This window comes from Tursiops truncatus, chromosome 18 (genome assembly GCF_011762595.2).
Source record: "Tursiops truncatus isolate mTurTru1 chromosome 18, mTurTru1.mat.Y, whole genome shotgun sequence".
In the NCBI taxonomy this organism is placed as follows: domain Eukaryota; kingdom Metazoa; phylum Chordata; class Mammalia; order Artiodactyla; family Delphinidae; genus Tursiops; species Tursiops truncatus.
In genome coordinates, this window is record NC_047051.1 from 48668847 (window position 1) to 48688342 (window position 19496).

General features: G+C 40.0%; 1 protein-coding gene across 15 annotated transcripts in view; it reads left to right on the forward strand.

The window, feature by feature from the left end:
- Positions 1 to 19496, forward strand: part of LMO7 (LIM domain 7) — a 202728-nt gene that overhangs the window by 135533 nt on the left and 47699 nt on the right. For 5 of the 15 annotated variants that reach the window (XM_073795312.1, XM_073795314.1, XM_073795316.1 and 2 more), the window contains 7 exons: positions 5995 to 6025; positions 6812 to 6925; positions 10923 to 11121; positions 15364 to 15616; positions 16007 to 16252; positions 16587 to 16865; positions 18189 to 18908. In XM_073795312.1, the coding sequence (XP_073651413.1) occupies positions 5995 to 6025; positions 6812 to 6925; positions 10923 to 11121; positions 15364 to 15616; positions 16007 to 16252; positions 16587 to 16865; positions 18189 to 18908 (1842 nt within the window). The remainder of the gene's footprint in view (positions 1 to 5994; positions 6026 to 6811; positions 6926 to 10922; positions 11122 to 15363; positions 15617 to 16006; positions 16253 to 16586; positions 16866 to 18188; positions 18909 to 19496) is intronic. The other 10 variants (XM_033843629.2, XM_019920920.3, XM_019920919.3 and 7 more) reach the window with 6 other exon arrangements.

The following is a 19496-nucleotide window of genomic DNA, read 5'->3' on the forward strand; positions in this document are numbered from 1 at the left end:
CTTATTGAACTCCAGATTCCTTGTAGCCAGAGAAGCTTGGGGTAGTGGCAGGTGGTACCACATGTCTCATCTCTCCTGTTAGGATGTAGGGAGTCTTCCCCTGTGGTATCTGGAGCAAAGATATTCCCACTCTATCAGAAATTCCAGCATGAGTTTTTCATCACACGCTTCCTTGTATGATGCTTCAGTAAGACAACTGTATTTGATCTTAACCGAGGTTGGATTGGGCAGGGTGTGGGCTGGGATTTAGGGAGGAAGGATGATTTTGGAGCACGGAGAGTTCAGTGCTAGGGGATTTTGCTCTTAGGGCAGAACATGACAAGATTGAGCTTACGGTGCTGTCAGTGAAGAAGTTGGTACCTTGAGGAAAAGGTGTATCAAGATATGGAAGAAGAAAAAAAAAGGAGAATTGGGAGTCGGTTTCAAGCTCTGTGAAGCTTTATCTTATTGGGGGGGAATTTTCCTCCAACTCTTTGTCCTTGATCTGCGGGACTGGCTCTGTGAGTGGCTTTAGGTGACTTATATAGGAGCACTGGAAGCTGGGCAGCTCTTAGCCAGGCCTGTGGTTGACTCCAGGGGTACAGTCGTGAGTCAGGTGTGGTTCCAGCTCTCTGCTGTCCACCAGGAGAGATGCTATGAGAGGCTGAGGTGGGTGCATGCATGTGGGCCCAGGGTTAGCTCTTTGGATAAACAGAACGTTTTTGGAAATATTTTTGATGACGCCCTAGAATACAGCTGGCCGCACCAAGCTATAATAAAACTAGAATCTCATCCTTTAACACTCTGTTCCCAAACTCTGCTGTCAGATAGGAGGGAGATAGACTTTGGCAATGCAGGCACATTTTTTTTCTCTCAGATTTTGAGCTTTTGGAAAATTGAAGGGTGTTGGCCTAGGCAGTCCCTGGTAGATAAAGGGCGGGTGAGGAGGGCTGGCTTGGGGCCAACATGGATGTTTGGCCAACAAGGGTCATACCACACTAGTTGGCCTTGCTCTTTGTTTGACCTTATTCTAGAAACAATTTCTTGTTCAAAGCCTTTCAGAGAAAGAGGGAAAGGAAAGAAGAACATGAAAGAGTGTCTTGAATTGTGCTTCACAGAAATGTCTCTTCTAGGGGGAAAATACTATGTGTGGGGAGACTTGCCTGTCCTCTCGCCACTTCCCTTCCACCATACTGTGTGGTTGAGATGGGTAATTGGAGGACAGTCTCGAAGTGTCTCCTTTACTTGATCTGCTTGGGTTCAGTACTTTTCAAATGTCTATCTTAAGCCCAGTGAAATGGGTATGTGGTTTCCAGGTGAGACTGTGGAGGCAAAGAGTTAGATAAGCATTGCCACATTCTCACAGCTCCCAAAAGTGGAGCCGGAAATCACACCCAGGAGGTCTGACTCCAGAGCCTGCCCTCCTAGCCACCCTGCTGCCTCGGGGAAGAATGGGCTCTCCCGATGAGAGCCAGAGCAGCCACATGGATTTTATTTCCCTGGTCCTTTCCTTAGAGATGGTGCTCTTTGATGGAGGATTTGTACGAGTATTTTAAAACAGCTTTGAATAAAGAAAGGATCAGACCTAGAGTTTCCTGGCTGTAAGTATACCTTGAAGTTAGGATAAGGTGGTTACTGATGGATCTTGTTCACTGATGGGCTTACTTGAGGGTTTATGGCTCTTTTCTTCCTGGCCTCTGGCAGAAAGTTTAGAGCTCTGTGATGAGCACATGTTTTCTGGTCCTTTGTCAGGTAGTGAAGAATTACCAGAGCTATTCCATTAACAGAGTGGAAGATGATATCTATGTCATACTTGCTATTTCTTGAATATTAATATTTAAATTAGTGTGTAATACACAGAGAAGGCTAGCAACATATTCAACATAGTCATTTTTTCAAACTATTAATGTTTCATCTCTGTCCCTTTTTATGGTAAATTTGGGTTTCAAGGAAGGTTTGGATTCTTTGGCCTTTGTCTCTCAGAGCTCTGCTGGGAAGCTTTTTTATCCCAGAGACCATCACTTAATCTTTGTACTCAGCACTTTGAAGCTGCCGTTTGTTTTTGAACCTGTGCCTTTTCTGGGTTATTGATCTATGATTATAAAGAATTCCTTTTATTGCAATTTTAAAGAAAATACCTTTTAAAAAGAAGCCCAGTTATGAGTATCAATACAGTTGGAGTCAAAACTGGATGTTTTAAGTAAGCTAATGTAATTTAACTGTCCTTTGACGTCACATAGGAATCTCCTGAGCTTTTATCATTTCAGGATTTCTTTTGCTGACTTACATTTCTGTAAGCTAAATAAATGTGTTCAGATTAGTATTGGTGAGCATCTGTGTGCCATGCACTGTGCTAGGCATTTTTTAAAAAAATTATGGAAATAATTAATTTAGAAAACTCCAGGAACTCAGAGGTTTTGTTTTGGTTTTTGTGGCTTTTGGCCACGCTGAGTGGCATGTGATCTTAGTTCCCCGACCAGGGATCGAATCCACGCCCCCTGCGTTGGAAGCATGGAGTCTTAACCACTGGACCACCAGGGAAGTCCCATGTGCTAGGCATTTTTAATAAAATATTTTAACGTACTTGTCAGGTGGTAGACCCTGTCTTAAGACACTTGGGATATGACAGTAAATAAAATCACAAAAATTCCTTTTGGATTATGAAGAGACAGATAATAAACGAATGCATGCAGTTGATGGTTATAAATACAAAAATAAAGCAGGGATGACAGATGGGGAGTGTCAGGCAGGCTGGTTGCAAGTTAAATATTGGGGTCCAGCATGGCGTCACTAAGAAGCCTGTGTGGGTAGCTTGGTAAAGAAGTTGGGCCCTGCCCTCACATAGCTTACAGTCTAATGATAACTGCTGCTTGGTGAGCACTTACCATGAGGCTAGGGACTCTGCTAAATACCTGTGTACTTTTCTTCTGATGTCCTGGAATAAGGGCCATTATTTGCAGTTTCTCCAGAAGGAGATGGAAGCTTCAAGAGTTAAGTAAATTGCCGAAATGAACATAGCTAGTGGGACCTACATCTGACCCAAAGACCATGCTTTTGAACAGGGAATTATACCATGTCAGCTGTTGAAATATCTGTTGTAAGGGAATTAGCCTATTTGTAGATCAGACTGTCTTATTTTGGGTTCTGATGGGTTAGGCAATATCTTGGATGGCTCATAGAGAGACTGATACCATGAGTTTCTCCTCTGCCCTCATGCTTGCTCTATTTGGAAGGCCTTGGGGTTGTGCCCTGTGGCCACAGCAGGGAAAGGAGCCGCCTGGTTACTGACTTGCATACAATGAGATGTGTTTGTTGTGTGTCAGAAGTTGACCTCTATTGACTCCAGCAAATCATTGACTACTTGAATTCCTGGCATTACATTTCAGTGATAGAACAGCAGTTTGGCTGGCATGTGTGTCACTGTGTTCAAGAGCATGTTATAAATGCTCATATTCAGAAGGGATTGTGAAATGAGGGAAAGGTCGTAGTGCCAAGGTCACTGCTTATTGTGAGTGTTTATTCCAAAATAGGTCATACCTGGTGTTTACAATTATTGCTTTATCATAATATAAAGTAAATGAGTGTGTTGGATTAGAAACCTTTAGAGAGGGCTGTGGAAAGGAGGCCAGGGGTTCAAGAGAGCTCTGTTCCTCTTTCGGCCCTCAGTGCACTTATGAGAAAAGTGGGGTGGTTTGCATTGACTGTTAAGAGTGTGGTGATTTTCAGCCTAATGTATCCTTTTCATTGAGTATTGATGGTTCTTTGTGCTTTGGTTAATGTCTGAAGTGTGTTTGTTGGTCATTAATATAAAAAGAGGCTATATATTTTATCACCTTTTTTTTTTTTTTGCCCATGCTGTGTGACTTGCGGGATCTCAGCTCCCTGACCAGGGATTGAACCCAGGCCATGGCAGTGAAAGTGCTGAATCCTAACCACTAGACCACCAGGGAATTCCCAATATAACTCTTATTTTTTTTAATTGTCAGTTTCTAGTGATTTTTTTCCCCCCCACTTCTTTGAAAAATGTTGATTTTGTTTTTACAAGATGATTTTCTTTTTTACTTAAGAGATAAGCTATGATTTAAGTACTTGGGCTGTAAAATTTATTTGCTTTTTTGAAGTATGTATCTTTTTCTATATGTGTATTTTAAGTGTACAATTCACAGACTTTAGAGATGGAACTCACTTAAATAGCCAGCTTACAGATCAAAATATAAGAAATTTTCAGCGCCCTACAAGCCCCTCACCTTTTTCCAGTCACTTCCATCCTCCCCCACCAGGGTGAACAGTATCCTGACTCCTAACATCATATCTTTGTTATGCCTGTTTTTGTTCTCGACTTGAATGAATAATACAGTCTGTGCTCTGTTTGGCTTCCTTTACTTCCCATTGTTTGTCAGATTGAACCATATAGCTGCAGGTTGTTTGTTCTCATTGCTATGGAATATTGCATTGTGTGGATATTCCATAATTTATCCATTCTACTGTTAAAGACGTAGGTGTAGCTCCAGTTTATTCTATTATGAATTGTGCTTCTATAAAGGTTCTCATGTGACTTTTGGTGAGCATCTGTAAGCATTTCTGTTGGGTATATATCGAGGAGTGGAAGTACTAGGTCACAGAATATGCGTATACTGTATATTCCGCTTGAATAGTTGGTACCGAATGTATTAAAGTAGTTGTACCAATTTACATTTCCACAGTAGGGTGAGAGTTTGTGGATTTTACTTTTGTTATTGCTGTTTTGGGGGTAGGTGAGAGGTAAATGTTGTTCTTAAGTTCATTTCAGTTCATGTTTATCTTATGGGAAGGAATGGTTGTAGCTGTCTTCATGGATTCTTTGAAAATGAAGTTAAATGTTTGTCTCCGTTTGTGTGCTCATTCTCTCCCCCTTTTCTTTGTCCCCCTGTGTATATATGTTATATATGTGTGTTTTATATGTCTTACACACATGATGTGTGTGTATACATATATATTTTCTTATAAAGGTACTACTTATGACTCTTAGACTGAAAAGCGACCTTGGAGGTCATCTAGTTCAGGCTCCTGCATCTCTCTGAATTAGCAATGATCCTGCTTAAGTCTCTGATGGAAAGCACCAATAGTTTAGGGTCATCCATCGCTTTGTTAATTAGCTTATGTTTTTTCGTCTTCAACGTTGCGGTGACATCTGCCTCTTTAACTTTCCCCACAAATGTCATGCCCTTTTACAGGTAGGGGGAAAACCCATGATGCTTATAATAGAGTGAAATCTCTTTAGGCAGAGATTCATGGCTATGTTTTAAACTGCACTTTTCAGCATCTGCAGGGTTTGGTCTCTGAGCAATTTTCTCTGGGGAACTTGAGTGAAAAATCCCTCACGCAAAGTGGAAAAGAAAACTCAGGGCAAAATTACTTTTGTTTTTTCCTATTTAAGGTTTTTTCCCCCCATTTCCTGATTTATTTTCTGCCGTGAGCACGCATTGATTTTTTTCCCCCTTTTGATTGGGTTTAAACATTGTTTAAAATGAAAACTTACAAATGCAAATAACACATTTAAAAAATCAGACTGGGGCTTCCCTGGTGGCGCAGTGGTTGAGAGTCCGCCTGCTGATGCAGGGGACACGGGTTCGTGCCCTGGTCCGGGAAGATCCCACATGCCACGGAGTGGCTAGGCCCGTGAGCCATGGCCGCTGAGCCTGCGCGTCCGGAGCCTGTGCTCCGCAACGGGAGAGGCCACAACAGTGAGAGGCCCGCGTACCGCAAAAAAAAAAAAAAACCAAACAGACTGTAATGAATAAAGTAATGAAAAAAAGACAACCTTGCTTTTTATAGAAAACTGACAATTATATTTCATGAAATCAATGAATATGGAAAAATCCTTCTGATGGATAATATACTGACTAAGGTTTCTGAACTTTCAGGTGGTATTAATATTCATAGAACTTTAGAATACAAATGAGTTTTTTCTAGTTAATAATTAACAATTTAAGGTTCATAGATATTACTAATGGATATTTTCTTTTTTCTTTACAGGCAAGAAGAGACTGATAGGAGAGTGAAAAATGTAAGATATATTTAATGGGACATTATAAATGGTTTTTTACTTACATGTTCTGTGAAAAGGTAGTGGGATCTAAAAATATCTGATATATTCTCTATCCTTTTTCTAAGTTTTGCTAGAAACAAATTCTAATTGTGTTTAAATATGGTTGAAACGTGTATTTTCTGACCTCATAGTATAAGAAGGTGGGTTAAATCTAGGGAGTGGGTCCTTACATGTTAGTAATGTGGTAAAGGCAAATGAATAGGCTATAGGATTTTTAGGAGAGCAAGTCAGAAACCACCAAAATCAGACTTTAAGGAAAAACACTAAATGTTTAAGGACTCTGGGCAATTGCCCAATGTAGACTTATATCTATAATATTCTGCATATTAGAAGAATTTCTAAAAATGTGACAGCTTTATTGAAAAACATAAGAGCTCAATATCATTATTAGGGAAGCTGAGAATTTTTGATTTTAAGTGTGCAGTCTGTAAGATTGTTGGAAAACTATTACTTTAAAAGTTTAATTTATGTTTTCTTACTGTAAATTTTTTCCTTCTCCATGTGTACCGGTAGAGTATAAATACCTGTTGGGGTCTAGACTTTTGCTCTGAGAATGTGCTCAGAGATGGAAATCTAAGAAGAATTAACATTTTTAGTGACCCTTCTCCTTTACATAATTTAAAAGAAAATCTACTTTTCAACCATAGATACTGTCTTTTATCTAGAGTGCTCACTTGCATTTGAGCTTGCCATTAGTTACTAAATAGACTGATCTTGTTGTTTCATGGAATTTTTTTTTTAAAGGTTTTGATAACTTTGTACTGGCTGGGAAGAAAAGCACAAAGTAACCCCTACTATAATGGTCCCTATCTTAATTTGAAAGCATTTGAGAATCTTTTAGGGCAAGCTCTGACTAAGGTAAGGAAACTCTATCTATATGAGACAACTACTCTAACTAGTACTACTTCTCATCTTCCCCTTTCCCCTTCGTCTCTTTTTTCCACATGCCCTCTGCCTTCTTCTCCTCCCTCTATGATATATGGCGGCTCTGATTGGGATGGGTGGAGAGGACTGTTACTCATTTGCTGGCTTTGTAAGCCACCACAAGGAGTGAGTAAGTATTTCAGAGCAGTTTCCAGGGTATATGATATAGGTATATGTATTTATTTCTTAATTTTAGGTAACTCAACAAAATACTAATTTACTTTCTTTCTTAGGCACTTTATATAACCTAACTCTTTCTATATTCATTATGAACTTAACCTGTAATAGAGAGGTGCTTCAGGGCTATTAAAATATATGGAAGTTACTCGTTTCTTTATCTTACTGTCTTGCCATGAGTCATTATATCTCAAGTGCCAGCGCTGACCAGAGTTGGCCAAATCTTCACTCATAATATTCAGATGGGAAAATTAACTTCACTGTGGGGGTATTTATGCAGGAGAATCTGCTGTGCAGAAGAAAATATGTCATCAAATAATATATGGTCATCTAATTAATATTAGTTGCTTGCTGGGTCTTTATGATGATTAATCAGGCATTTAACATTAGTCTCTGGCACATTGTAAGGGTGTAATAAATGTTAGTTACTATAATTGGAAGATAGAAATTTTAGGATGAAAATGATCACTTTGCCTTATAACTACTCTGATCTCTAAAAAGTTTTGCCTGAACCCAGCCACATACATTATAGGGAGATGGGATTATAGTCTAGAAGGTTAGGGTATTCCTTCTGGATTTTTATTTTCTAATTGTAAAGAGTTGATAATACCCTATTTAAATTCCTTAAAACAGTTAATTCAGATAACAGTTGAGATAATACCATGCACAAGCATTGTACTAGTTGTTGAGAAAACACTCATACAAGGCTGATGACCCTTCCTTACAGCACAACCCTCTGATGTAGACAGATGAACAGGTAGGTCAGTGCAATGGAGGAGGGCAAGGCTCTGAAGGATGAATGTGGCAGGGATTTGAGCAAAGGCAAAGCCTTGCCTTACAGGTATTTCAGCTAAGAAAACATCCAGTTAAAAATAACATAGGACTTTGGCTCTTGCATTAGTGTTCTCATTACAGCCTTTGGTTCTTTTTATGGCAGTCTGACTCAGGTTGAATCATCCTAGTAGAGTGTTTGTGCTGGGAATGCTTTATTCGAGGCTGCTTCCTATCACCAGTATCAAAATCAGAGTAGATGAAAAAGAATTTTCAGGGACTTCCGTGGTGGTGCAGTGGTTAAGAATCTGCCTGTCAGTGCAGGGGACATGGGTTCGAGCCCTGGTCTGGGAAGATCCTGCATGCTGCAGAGCAACTAAGCCCGTGCGCCACAACTACTGAGCCTGTGCTCTAGAGCCTGTGGGCCACAACTACTGAGCCCGCATGCCACAACTACTGAAGCCCGTGTGCTTAGAGCCCATGCTCTGCAACAAGAGAAGCCACCGCAATGAGAAGCCCATGCACCACAACAAAGAGGAGCCCCCACTCGCCACAGCTAGAGAAAGCCCACACAGCCATATGACCCACGCAGAAGACCCAATGCAGCCGTAAATAAATAAATTTATAAAAAAAAAAATTTTCATAGGTAAAACTATAGTTGTGGTTCCGTTCCATTATTGTGGAGTGTGGAGAGCCATAAGAGGTGCGTGAATATATGAGCTGTTTTGCATCTGTTCTGTTAAAATCAAAATCATTGTGTTCATCAGACTTTTCTCCCTTAACTAGATAACGCTTAATGGCCAATCCAAAATATATATTAAAAAAAATACTTGCAGTAAGCTGTTGACCCTTAGTCATCCTATAAGTTGTAGGTGACTTGTCAGAGTAAAGTCCTTGGTGGGGGTTTGGGGGAGGAACCAGGCAACGGGGCCAAACTTAGGTTCTTTTATAACCACGGTGGCACATCATCATTATCTTTAACACTTACGAGGCCAAAAATCATCTCCTTGAGTTGAACTCTAAGGCTTCAACAAGTGTGTGTCTAAGAAACCTGGTAAATCTAAAGATTTACTTAGAATTTTAAAACCTATATTTTTTAAGAAGTATTTTGGTGGTACCAGCACTAAGCCCAGCTTCCCTACCCGCTTGGAAATAGGGTACAAAGCAGGCACTTTCATTTTCATGCTAGGATGTCAACTCTAATTCCAGGGTGTGTGTGGCGTCCAAAATATATGAAATCTCACATAAGTCTACTAGACCCTACTGGCACTTAAGCATTTGTCAAACAATTCAACCACGAATTAACATCCAGTCTTAGCCAAAAGTATGCCTGAGACAGCTGCTAATTATTCATTGTAAACATTCTTTCTTCAGCTTTTTATCATATCTTGAGAATGTTCCTAATTAAAAGTTGAAAGAATAGTACAACAAATACCCACCTGTGTTCCGTCGGATTTAATCATTAAACATGTCCCATATTGGCTTTATTTATGTATCCATCTGTGTTTTAATTAATCGTTTCAAGGTAAATTGCAGACAACTCACCCCTAAATACTCAGCATGCATCTCTTAACAGTAAGAATATTCTTCCATATACCTGTGATGTCTACTAGACCAAAGAACAGTCATGAATTCCACATTAGTTAATATCCAGTCTATATTCAGAACATCCCAATTGTCTCCCAACTCTCTTTCATAGCTTTTTTTCTGAATAATGATTTAATGAAAGTTGACATATTACATTTGGTTGTTAAAGAACCTAGGAGTTCCTGGGGCTTCCCTGGTGGTGCAGTAGTTAAGAATCCTCCTGTCAACACAGGGGACACAGGTTCGATCCCTGGTCCAGGAAGATCCCACACGCTGTGGAGCAGCTAAGCCTGCGTGCCGCAACTACTGAGCTCGCGTGCTGCAACTACTGGAGCCCGCGTGCTGCAGCTACTGAAGCCCGCGTGCCTAGAGCCATTGCTCCGCGACAAGAGAAGCCACCACAATAAGAAGCCCGTGCACCTCAACTAGAGAAAGCCCGCACACAGCAACGAAGACCCAAAGCATCCAAAAATAAATAAAATTAAAGGAAAAAAAAAAAGGAAAACCCTCTGCTTTAAAAAAAAAAAAAAAATAGTTACTAGCTATTCATTGAGTACTATGTATTAGAACTATGCTAAAGGCTTTATAAATTCTACTTACATGCTAATTTTAAAAAGTCCGGTTGTATTTTGCTATTAACTTTCCTAGAGGAATGTTAGTTAAAGATGCTTATTTTAGTAAGTTCTATGTGATTTACAAACCTATGGTTAATAACATTTACATATTTCTATATAGCTGTTATATGAGCTAAACAAGTATTTCATTTAGATCCAGGGAAAATGTTTTATATTCAACAAACAAGTCTACTTTCCTTGGTTCACATCTAGGTTTTGAGTGAAAATAAATGAATTTGTGAAGTGTACGCCTGCTATTCTTGCCCCTCTCTCTTTTAAAACTTTTCTTTCTGTTAAAGAACTTTGTTATGGCTTTTTTGTTTATTTAATAAAAATGAGCCCTAATATTTCCTGGAGGTAGGCTGAATATAATCTTATTAACTTTTCTCCTTTTGGATATCAAAATTAAGGTTGGCTTTTCTCATTGCCTCCTTTCATGTTTATTGCCAGAAAACTGTAGATAATAATTGATTTTAGCCTTTGAATGTTACTCTAATTATTAGCTTTTCTTTTATTAAAACGTTCCCCCTTATTATTACCTTATTAAATAATATTGAATACCTCCATATAGTCACATGAGTGCCAAGTATTAGTTGTGGGAAAACATTTACAGATGTATATTCTGATTTTTATCAGATTTTTTCTGATTTTTAATGGGGCAGTCTCATTGCCTCACCTATCAAATGCAGCACAACTTGAACTATTGCAAATCAGTAAGCGATAACTGATTACATTTTTGGAAGTTTATGCTAACTTACAAGTCTTTAAAAAATGTTCTTCAGGCACTCGAAGAGTCCAGCTTCCTGAAGAGGAGTGGCAGAGACAGTGGTTACGGTGATATCTGGTGCGCTGAGCGTGGAGAATTTCTTGCTCCTCCAGGCAACTATAAGAGAGAAGATTCATTTGAAAGCTTGGACTCTTTGGGGTCTAGGTCATTCACAAGCTGCTCCTCTGATATCACGTTGAGGGGGGCACGTGAAGGTGAGTTACGTTTTGGACTGGACGGTTTATTTTTATTTCTTTGTGTATTGAGAGAAAATTGGGAATTGGAGAGAGTAGAAAAATGGAGTGAAACTATTGAGGCAAAAATTTCGCCAAGAAGTATATTTTTGTAGAGATGGAAATATAATTGGGGGTGTCTTTTCTTTCCTTCTTTCCTTCCTCCCTCCCTCCCTCCCTTCCTTCCTTCTCTCTGTCTCTCTTTCTGTCTGTCTCTCTTGTTCCTTCCTCACTATATTGCCACTAGAGGGGTGATAGTTTCACTTCTTTTAATCTTCTGTTTTTAGAGGAGTTTGGGGAAGAGACAGTTAACTATGACCTGTTTTATCAGCGATAATCTATCCTAATTCTTTTCTCTCCAGATTCGGGTTTAATAATCTCTGCCTCTGAGGCCTAGTAACTGATATATCTAAACATAAAGCAGAAAGTAAATAAGATTCTATAAAAGTCTGTTCTAGCTCCTGAATAAGCTTTCTTTCCTTTTCTTACTTTTCTGCAAAAGATAAAAAAAAAAAAAACTTCTAAGAAAAAACAGGAAAATATTTTAATAATTATCTCTACCTAAGAAAAGAAATGATTGATATCTGTCATGATAGAATATTATGCTAAACTTTGATTAAGTAACAACACTGGCATTGTGTTAGAAAACATCTTTTGCGTCTGTCAGGGTCAGAGTAAACCCAGGACAAGTGTGAAAGGAACGTGTTAATGAAAGTTTCTGTTGTGGGAAGGAACTTTCTTTCAAAATCCCAATATTGTGGTCAAATCTGTTATTTAAATGCAAGTCTTTTGCCCCTGGCTATTGGGTGGTGTCAGAAATTTCTGACTGTATGCCTCTCGCAATTCAAATTGACTAGATTGAAACCACAAGTGAAGTTTCTTGAACTATTTCTGTTGCTTCCACCATCAGCATGAAAAATCGAGAGTTCTGGTTGTGAGTTTTTGCCGGATTGTTAGAGAGTTTTACTTTGCTTGTTTATTTTGATTATTATTCTTTATTTTAAGTGTTTTTCGTAATTTTTTTTTTTGCGGCCTAATGTTTTTATTATAAAAAATTTCAAACATCAGCAAAGTTGGAAGAATTTTACATGAATACCCATGTACCTGCCACCTAGTTTTACCGTAACATTTTACTGTGCTTGCTTTATCACATACCAAGCTCTCATTCTCTGTGCATTAATTATCCATCTTATTTTTTGAGGCACTTCAGAGAACATTACACTTGTCCTAAATGCTTCAGCATGCAATCATTAGCTAGAATTCAACCTTTATTTGCTGTTGTTCTTTTTTTGTTTTGTTTTGTTTTGTTTTTTGGGTTTTTTTTTGCGGTACGTGGGCCTCTCACTGTTGTGGCCTCTCCCGTTGCGGAGCACAGGCTCCGGACGCGCAGGTTCAGCGGCCATGGCTCACGGGCCCCAGCTGCTCCACGGCATGTGGGATCTTCCCGGACCGGGGCACGAACCCGTGTCCCCTGCATCGGCAGGCGGACTCTCAACCACTGCGCCACCAGGGAAGCCCTATTTGCTGTTGTTCTTTTAATGTAAATTTACATAAAAGCAATGTACAATGAATTTGTTTTTCAAAAATAGAATGAATCCACAAATATTATAACAAAACCCCAAATTCTTTAGCTTTTTGAGTAGTCGTGGCATTTAAGCGTTTAAAAAGTTAATGGCTATTTGCGTTAACCTTTACAATTAGTGCTGTATTTGTTGGCTGTTTGCTGTCTAGCTTTAATGTTTTCATAGCCCAGATGACTCTTATAATAGTTTTAAGGAAATGAATGAGTTCATAATTCATCTGAGTGATTAAAGCTGTAAAAGCAGAGGTTGACATTCTCAACCCACTACATTACTTTGTCCTGACTGAAGAACCTAACACATGTGATGTTTGAATTCATATCTGACCAACAGAAATAAAAGGGACCCGTATTGAAGGCATGTGGGAGTATACAGACTCCAGTCAGTTCAAATGCACTGATCCAGTGGTGTGACTTGAAGCACTGTCCTCAGATGCTTGTTGGGTTGGGTTCCTGGCCCTTGTGAGGAAAAGCAGAGGGTTACTGTCACGCTGCTTCCTGATCTTGGGAAAGGAGTTGCAGACCATGTTTGAAGAGGGTGGAAGTGAAGACTTGGTAATTACAACTAAGGGAAAAAAAAAAGAAAATCCTGGGGGCCACCAGGATGATAAAACATTTTTGTGATCAGTATGTTGAAATTCTGCTACCTACCAGGTTGTAATCCCAAATTGATGATCAATATAATACTGATGTTAAGATAATATTTTTAGGTTAACAGAATTGCAAAGTCATATTCCTTAGTTTTATATGAAGCCTCTGTTGACTGAAAAAAAAAAAAAAAAGCAAAAACACAATCTAAAGGTTGAGAATTATGTTTTATTCAGCAGACTTGCTGAGGACTTAAGCCCAGAAGACAGTGTCTCAGATAGTTCTGAGGGACTGCTCTGAAGAGGTGAGGGTGGAGCTGGGATAAATAGGAGTCTTTGTAAAACAAAACAAACAAAAAAACAAACAAAAAACAACTCACTCAGGTAGTCAGAACATCAAAAGATTACTGTTAATTAAAGAAAAGCCAGACATCTCAAGTTAATGAATTTCAAGCTTTCCTATGTATGGAAAGATGAAAGAGTCTGGGCTCACTGAAATCATTCCTTTGACATGCACCTTAACTATATGGGGCGAGTAGCCTGCTTTTCTCCATCCTGAATCCCCTCAGGGTGCACAGTCGGGGACAGGTGCAGTGGCTGCTGGCTGGCTGGCCGCAATATCCTTTGTTTACTGATATGGCTGGTGGCATTTTTCATCCATCTCTCTTACCAGATCAAGAATATTTGCCTACTCTGCAGCATACTGTGCTGGACTAAAAAAAAAAAAAAAAAAGTAGCTTTAAAAATTCCGAAGTAGAAGGATCTTTTGTACAAATTTCACATGTACAAGATTTTAGCAAGAATCCTTGACATTTCTCTCTGATTTTCAAAAAATGTACTAATTTAGGAGGCAGTAAAAACAAAGCGCGAGATTATTGACTATTAATCCTTCTGGTCATAGCTGCTATACTTCCTCCTTTCTTTCCATGACTCTCCTTTCCCTGTTCCTGTCTCAAGGTCTCCTAGCTGTGTGTTCAACCGCTTCCTGTAGCCTCCTCTCTGTTACTACTGTAGACTCCTGCCAGGCACGGTGGAGGGGACGAGACTGCCTTTGGCTCAGGTTTACCCTGCAGGTGTGCTCCTGCCTAGAGCCCACAGCTCCCAGGTCCTCAGGTACCGTGCACAGCCAGCCTCTGAGAGCTCCGGCGGGAAGCATGCAACATTTGCAAAGTTTCTTAACAAATACACAGAGGCAGGAAGAAAAGGGCAGAATGGGAGGCAGCTGAAGCTTATATCTATCGTATCTATATCGTATCTATTGTGATGTTTTGTACCCTCATTTCTTCCCATGTATTTAAAAGAACAAACTGACTTTTTTTTTTTTTGAGAACAGATTAGTGTTTGTATCTGTCTGACCTTGAGGTGTATCAAAGTATATTCTTTCAAATTTGTGTGTAAATGATGTTGAATCAAAATACAAGGTTCCCAATATTTCCGTGACCACCATCAGAAAAAGCCTCGAGTTCTGTGTTCTCTTAATATTTTGGGGGGACATTAGAAGTCATTTGGTCCAACCTCATGTGTAATGTGTGATTCTTGCTCATAGGGGTCTCACAAGGATCTATCAAACTTCTTTGTGCTTTTTGCATCTCTTTCTTTGTCTTCCCTTGTCTCTCGCCTCACAGAAATTTTGGGTGACTGCATGATTTATTTTCAATGACTGAGTTTCCCTCGAACTACATTCAGATCTCGTTTTAGCCACCTTTGACTTGATTGCTAGATTTTATTCACATGTATTCCATCAACAAATTTTATGACAAATCGTGAGGGCAAGGAAGACTGGGAAGAAAAGGGGTTCAGCCATAAACCGGGACTTTTTCTGCTTAGAATGTGCAACAGTGAAAGAATGTACTGCGTGCATCTCCAGTATGCAAAGCAAGTTCCTCCTGATGGGTCTTATCACAACTTCATGACAAATTTCTAAAAATATTCCCTGCAGTTAGCAGTAGAGCACTGGGTTTCCAAGGGAAAGACAAAAGCAGGCATGCTGTGTGGGTTTCAGTTGGACGAGTAATCTGGAGAGTAAAGCAAATTCTTGTGCCTTTTTTTTTTTAATAGGTTGTGAAAGTGACACAGATTCTGAATTTACATTCAAAATGCAGGACCATAATAAAGATGATATGTCATATCGAAGGATTTCGGCTATTGAACCAAAGTCCGCTTTACCATTTAATCGCTTTTTACCCAACAAGGGTAGACAGCCATCCTATGTGCCGGCGCCCTTAAGGAAGAAAAAGCTGGACAAAAATGAGGATAACAGAAGAAGCTGGACAAGCCCAGTCTGCATAGAAGCCGATGGAACATTTCCAAGGTACTGGGATGCGAGCTGATTGTTGAATTTTAAAATTCAGTCTGCTTTGTGAATTTGCCAGGATATTTAAATTTAGTAAAAAGGAATGGTCCTTAAAATGTATTTCACAGATAACATAGAACTTCATTAATGAAGTATTTCTTTTACTTACCTATATTTTTAGTCATCCGTATCTTGAAGAGATTTCTTCCGTTTTAGAATGTCAGCGTATGATTTGCCGGTTCTTTTTTTAGATGCATGCCTTTAGCTCACTGGTTATCTTTCAGCTTCCTGGATGACTTACGTTGTTCATTGTGAGCTCTGCTGTGTTACTTTCTTCCATTATTTTTTTTCTGTGTTGACTGAGCTCAGTGGACACAAAAAGAATCCTTTTATTTCCCATCAAATCAGCAGAGCAAAGCATGATTTTTCGAATCCAGATTCCTATCAGAAGGAGGTGTATGGTTCTGAAAGTGGATCAGACTCGGAGGAGGAACGGAGGTTGCCGGATATAGTTTTGGATGACTTAGCCAACCGTAGATTCCAAATGAAAAAGAGGCCCGAGGGTTTCATCTCGAAAAGCATCTCTCCTAAGTCTTGTGCACCAGTCTTTTCTCCTGCTGACCCATTAGCCACTGAGCTATACAGAATGACGAGGTCAGAAAAATTTCTCTTGGATTGGAATGTCTATTATGCTCTTGATTTTTAATATGTAAAGTAACACCCCAGATGGTTTGCAATTTGTCTCTCTCTTTTAACACATTTTGTAGTTGTCTTTGGCCCTTCTGTATCAAGCTCTTCTCTAATTAAAATGAGATGCTATTATAATGCCTTAACTTTGTTGTAGGAGCTGGAATGATGAGACTGATGAGAATGGGAACTAATTGGCTGCATTCACAGTGTAAACTTTGTGAGACAGAAAGCATGCCTCTTGTGTTCTGTGTCACAAATTGCTCACGCGGTGTCTTAACTGGTTGGATGTTTTGAACAGTAACGAGAGGAGAACTTGGGGCACAAACGTGGAGAACTGGCCAACAGTACAAGAAACTTCAGACTCCTCTTGTTATTTGGAAGAGGCAGAAGAAAAGACAAGCATACCCAACACTGTAAGGGATGATCTTTACGTGCGAAAGCTAAGCCCAGTCATGCCAAGCCCAGGGAATGCTTTTGATCAGTTTCTTCCCAAATGCTGGATCCCAGAAGATGTGAACTGGAAACGAATAAAAAGGGAAACTTATAAACCATGGTATAAAGAATTTCAGGGCTTCAGGTTTGTCTCTGTGCATGTTTCTTTTATTCTGGTGTCCGCTCAGTACCCTGGCTGGGTACATTCTATGTGTACTTTTCATGAGAGAGGTTAATTTCCCTTCAACATCTGTAGAATTGCTAACTGAAAAAAACTACTGTCTAAATTTAAACTTTAGGATCTGGATCGTAAAAAGTCCTCTCCATAGCCAGAGCTTGACATTATTTTTAGTCGCATCGTTCTCCAATTCTTTGTCTTCTTTTCTCTTTCCTTTCTCTATGTCACTCCACGGTAGAGGGAATTCAGACTCTGACGATGAGGATTCAGGCTCTGACAGAAGCTCCGCCATTTTTAGTAGAATACAAAAAGCAGATCATAGGCTAGACAGCAACTGTCAGAGATGTTCACTCTTGCTGGAACTGGCTAAGAAATGGACCAGAAACTCCCGGGACACCCATGCAGCCAGGAGAACTAGTGGTGCTTCAGATGAGCCCAGGTGTACCTGCCTGCATGAGCCCGCCTGCTTGGAGTCTGGCCTGTGACGCCTGTGCCAGCTTCTGCTGCTACTTTAACCTCTGACCATGACGTGCTGAGTCGTGAACACTTAGGCACTTAATGTTTAGTTATAAAAGCATAACGTATGACATCGTGCTTTCTGTACAAGCATGTGAGCTTGAAATTCTATAGGATTAAATATTCTTTAGCACAATCACGTACAAGAGAGTATATAGTTACATGTGGCATAGACAGTTCTTGGGAAAACCGTTTTGAAAAGGCTTTTTAGGCAGTTGACCTAATTTTACAGTTGTGCGATGTGTGGAGCTGTGGAGAAAGGAAATAACTTATAGACAGACACTGGGACAGGCGAGACTGGTGGGAAAATGCAAAGAGAAGATTCATAGGAGTCTTTAATAAAGCTTCAGAGCATTTTATTTAATCTGCTGACAACCTGTGCCTGTTGCATAAAGTGCTTGTTGCTCAGCTCTTGAAGATCACTGCTGCTTCTCTGGGAGGGGACTTAGGTCGTTGTGGCCAATGGGATGAGGAAGGGGTGGAAGGGAACACTGTGTGTATCAGGGAGCTTCACTCTCTTCCCGTTCTGGCCCCATCACTTGGCCTCAGTGGTGCCCACTGAGAGATACACTCTGCTCTTATTCCTTTAAATGGTATCCAGGAAAGTCATGGATTACGGCATTAAATGCTGGTCTTTCTTCCCAGCAAGAGTCCCTCCCATGGCCCCCCAAAATAATTCACCCACAGTGACTGGCTAGTTGGTCTGCTACCTAATTACCTTTTCTCCCCAAATTTAATAAGATTCTCCCTTCCTTTTTCTTTTCTATGCTTCAGTCAGTTTTTATTACTTCAGGCCCTCCAGACATATTCTGATGACATCTTGTCTTCCGAAACACATATCAAAATTGATCCCACTGCTGGCCCAAGGCTCATAACACGCAGAAAGAATCTCTCTTATACACCAGGATATAGACCAGATGACCTGGAGATGCCAGCCCTGGATCCTGACTTAGAGAATGATGATTTCTTTGTCAGAAAGACTGGGGCTTTCCATGCAAACCCATGTGTCCTTCGGGCTTTCGAAGACTTAAGAAGGCTTTCTGGGCAAGACGATCCTGTAGAGCAAGATATAATACTGCAGTGTAGGGAAGGTGAACTTGTACTTCCAGACCTAGAAAAAGATGATATGATTGTTCGCCGCATTCCAGCACAGAAGAAAGAGGTGCCTCTGTCGGGAGCCCCAGATAGATACCAGCCAGTCCCTTTCCCCGAACCCTGGACTCTTCCTCCGGAAATTCAAGCAAAATTTCTCTGTGTACTTGAAAGGACATGCCCACCTAAAGAAAAAAGTAATAGCTGTAGAGTGTTAGTTCCTTCCTGGAGGCAGAAGAAAGATGACATGTTGGCTCGTAAGATCCAATCTTGGAAGCTGGGAACTACTGTGCCTCCAGTCAGGTTCACCCCTGGTCCCTGCAGCGAGGCCGACTTACAGAAGTGGGAGTCCATCCGGGAGGCCAGCAGACTTAGGCACAGGAAGCGGCTGATGGTGGAGAGGTCAGAGTGTGTTTCTGCAAGGATTTGCTTGTCATGGATGGTCTTGTGTGACTTTTCTTGTGTGAGAAAGTGGCATCGTGTTGCCCAGCTCTGCATGTCATGAGCCATTTGGAAGCATCCTGTAAAACATTGATTTTGCTTTGAGAAACCTTTAGTCTTTGTGTGGAAAAAGTGCAATTCCATATTTGCACATCTCAACATCCCCTCTCTGAGACCTGTTTAAGAAGGTGTATACACAAATGTTGCCCTTGGCCTTAAGGATGACTATGATACTATTCTGCCACATTGACGTTTCACGAAAATGTTTTCCAATTGTATTTACAGACTTTTATTCTCACGTCCAGGCATTTCTGAAACAGTCTGGTTGTTTGGTTTTCCATGTTTCTCATATTTCGGAGTATATGATTTTTGTGTAAAAATTTCCCTTAAAATATGGCATTGCAAGTTTCATTTAACTTGATTTTGATTTTGACCTAGACTTCTTGGACTATCGATGTGTGACTTTTTAAATTTATGGTTTAAAGTTCAGTGCAAACATTATTAAAATGCATGAATGTTATTTGCTGTCTGCTACACTTTACATGTATG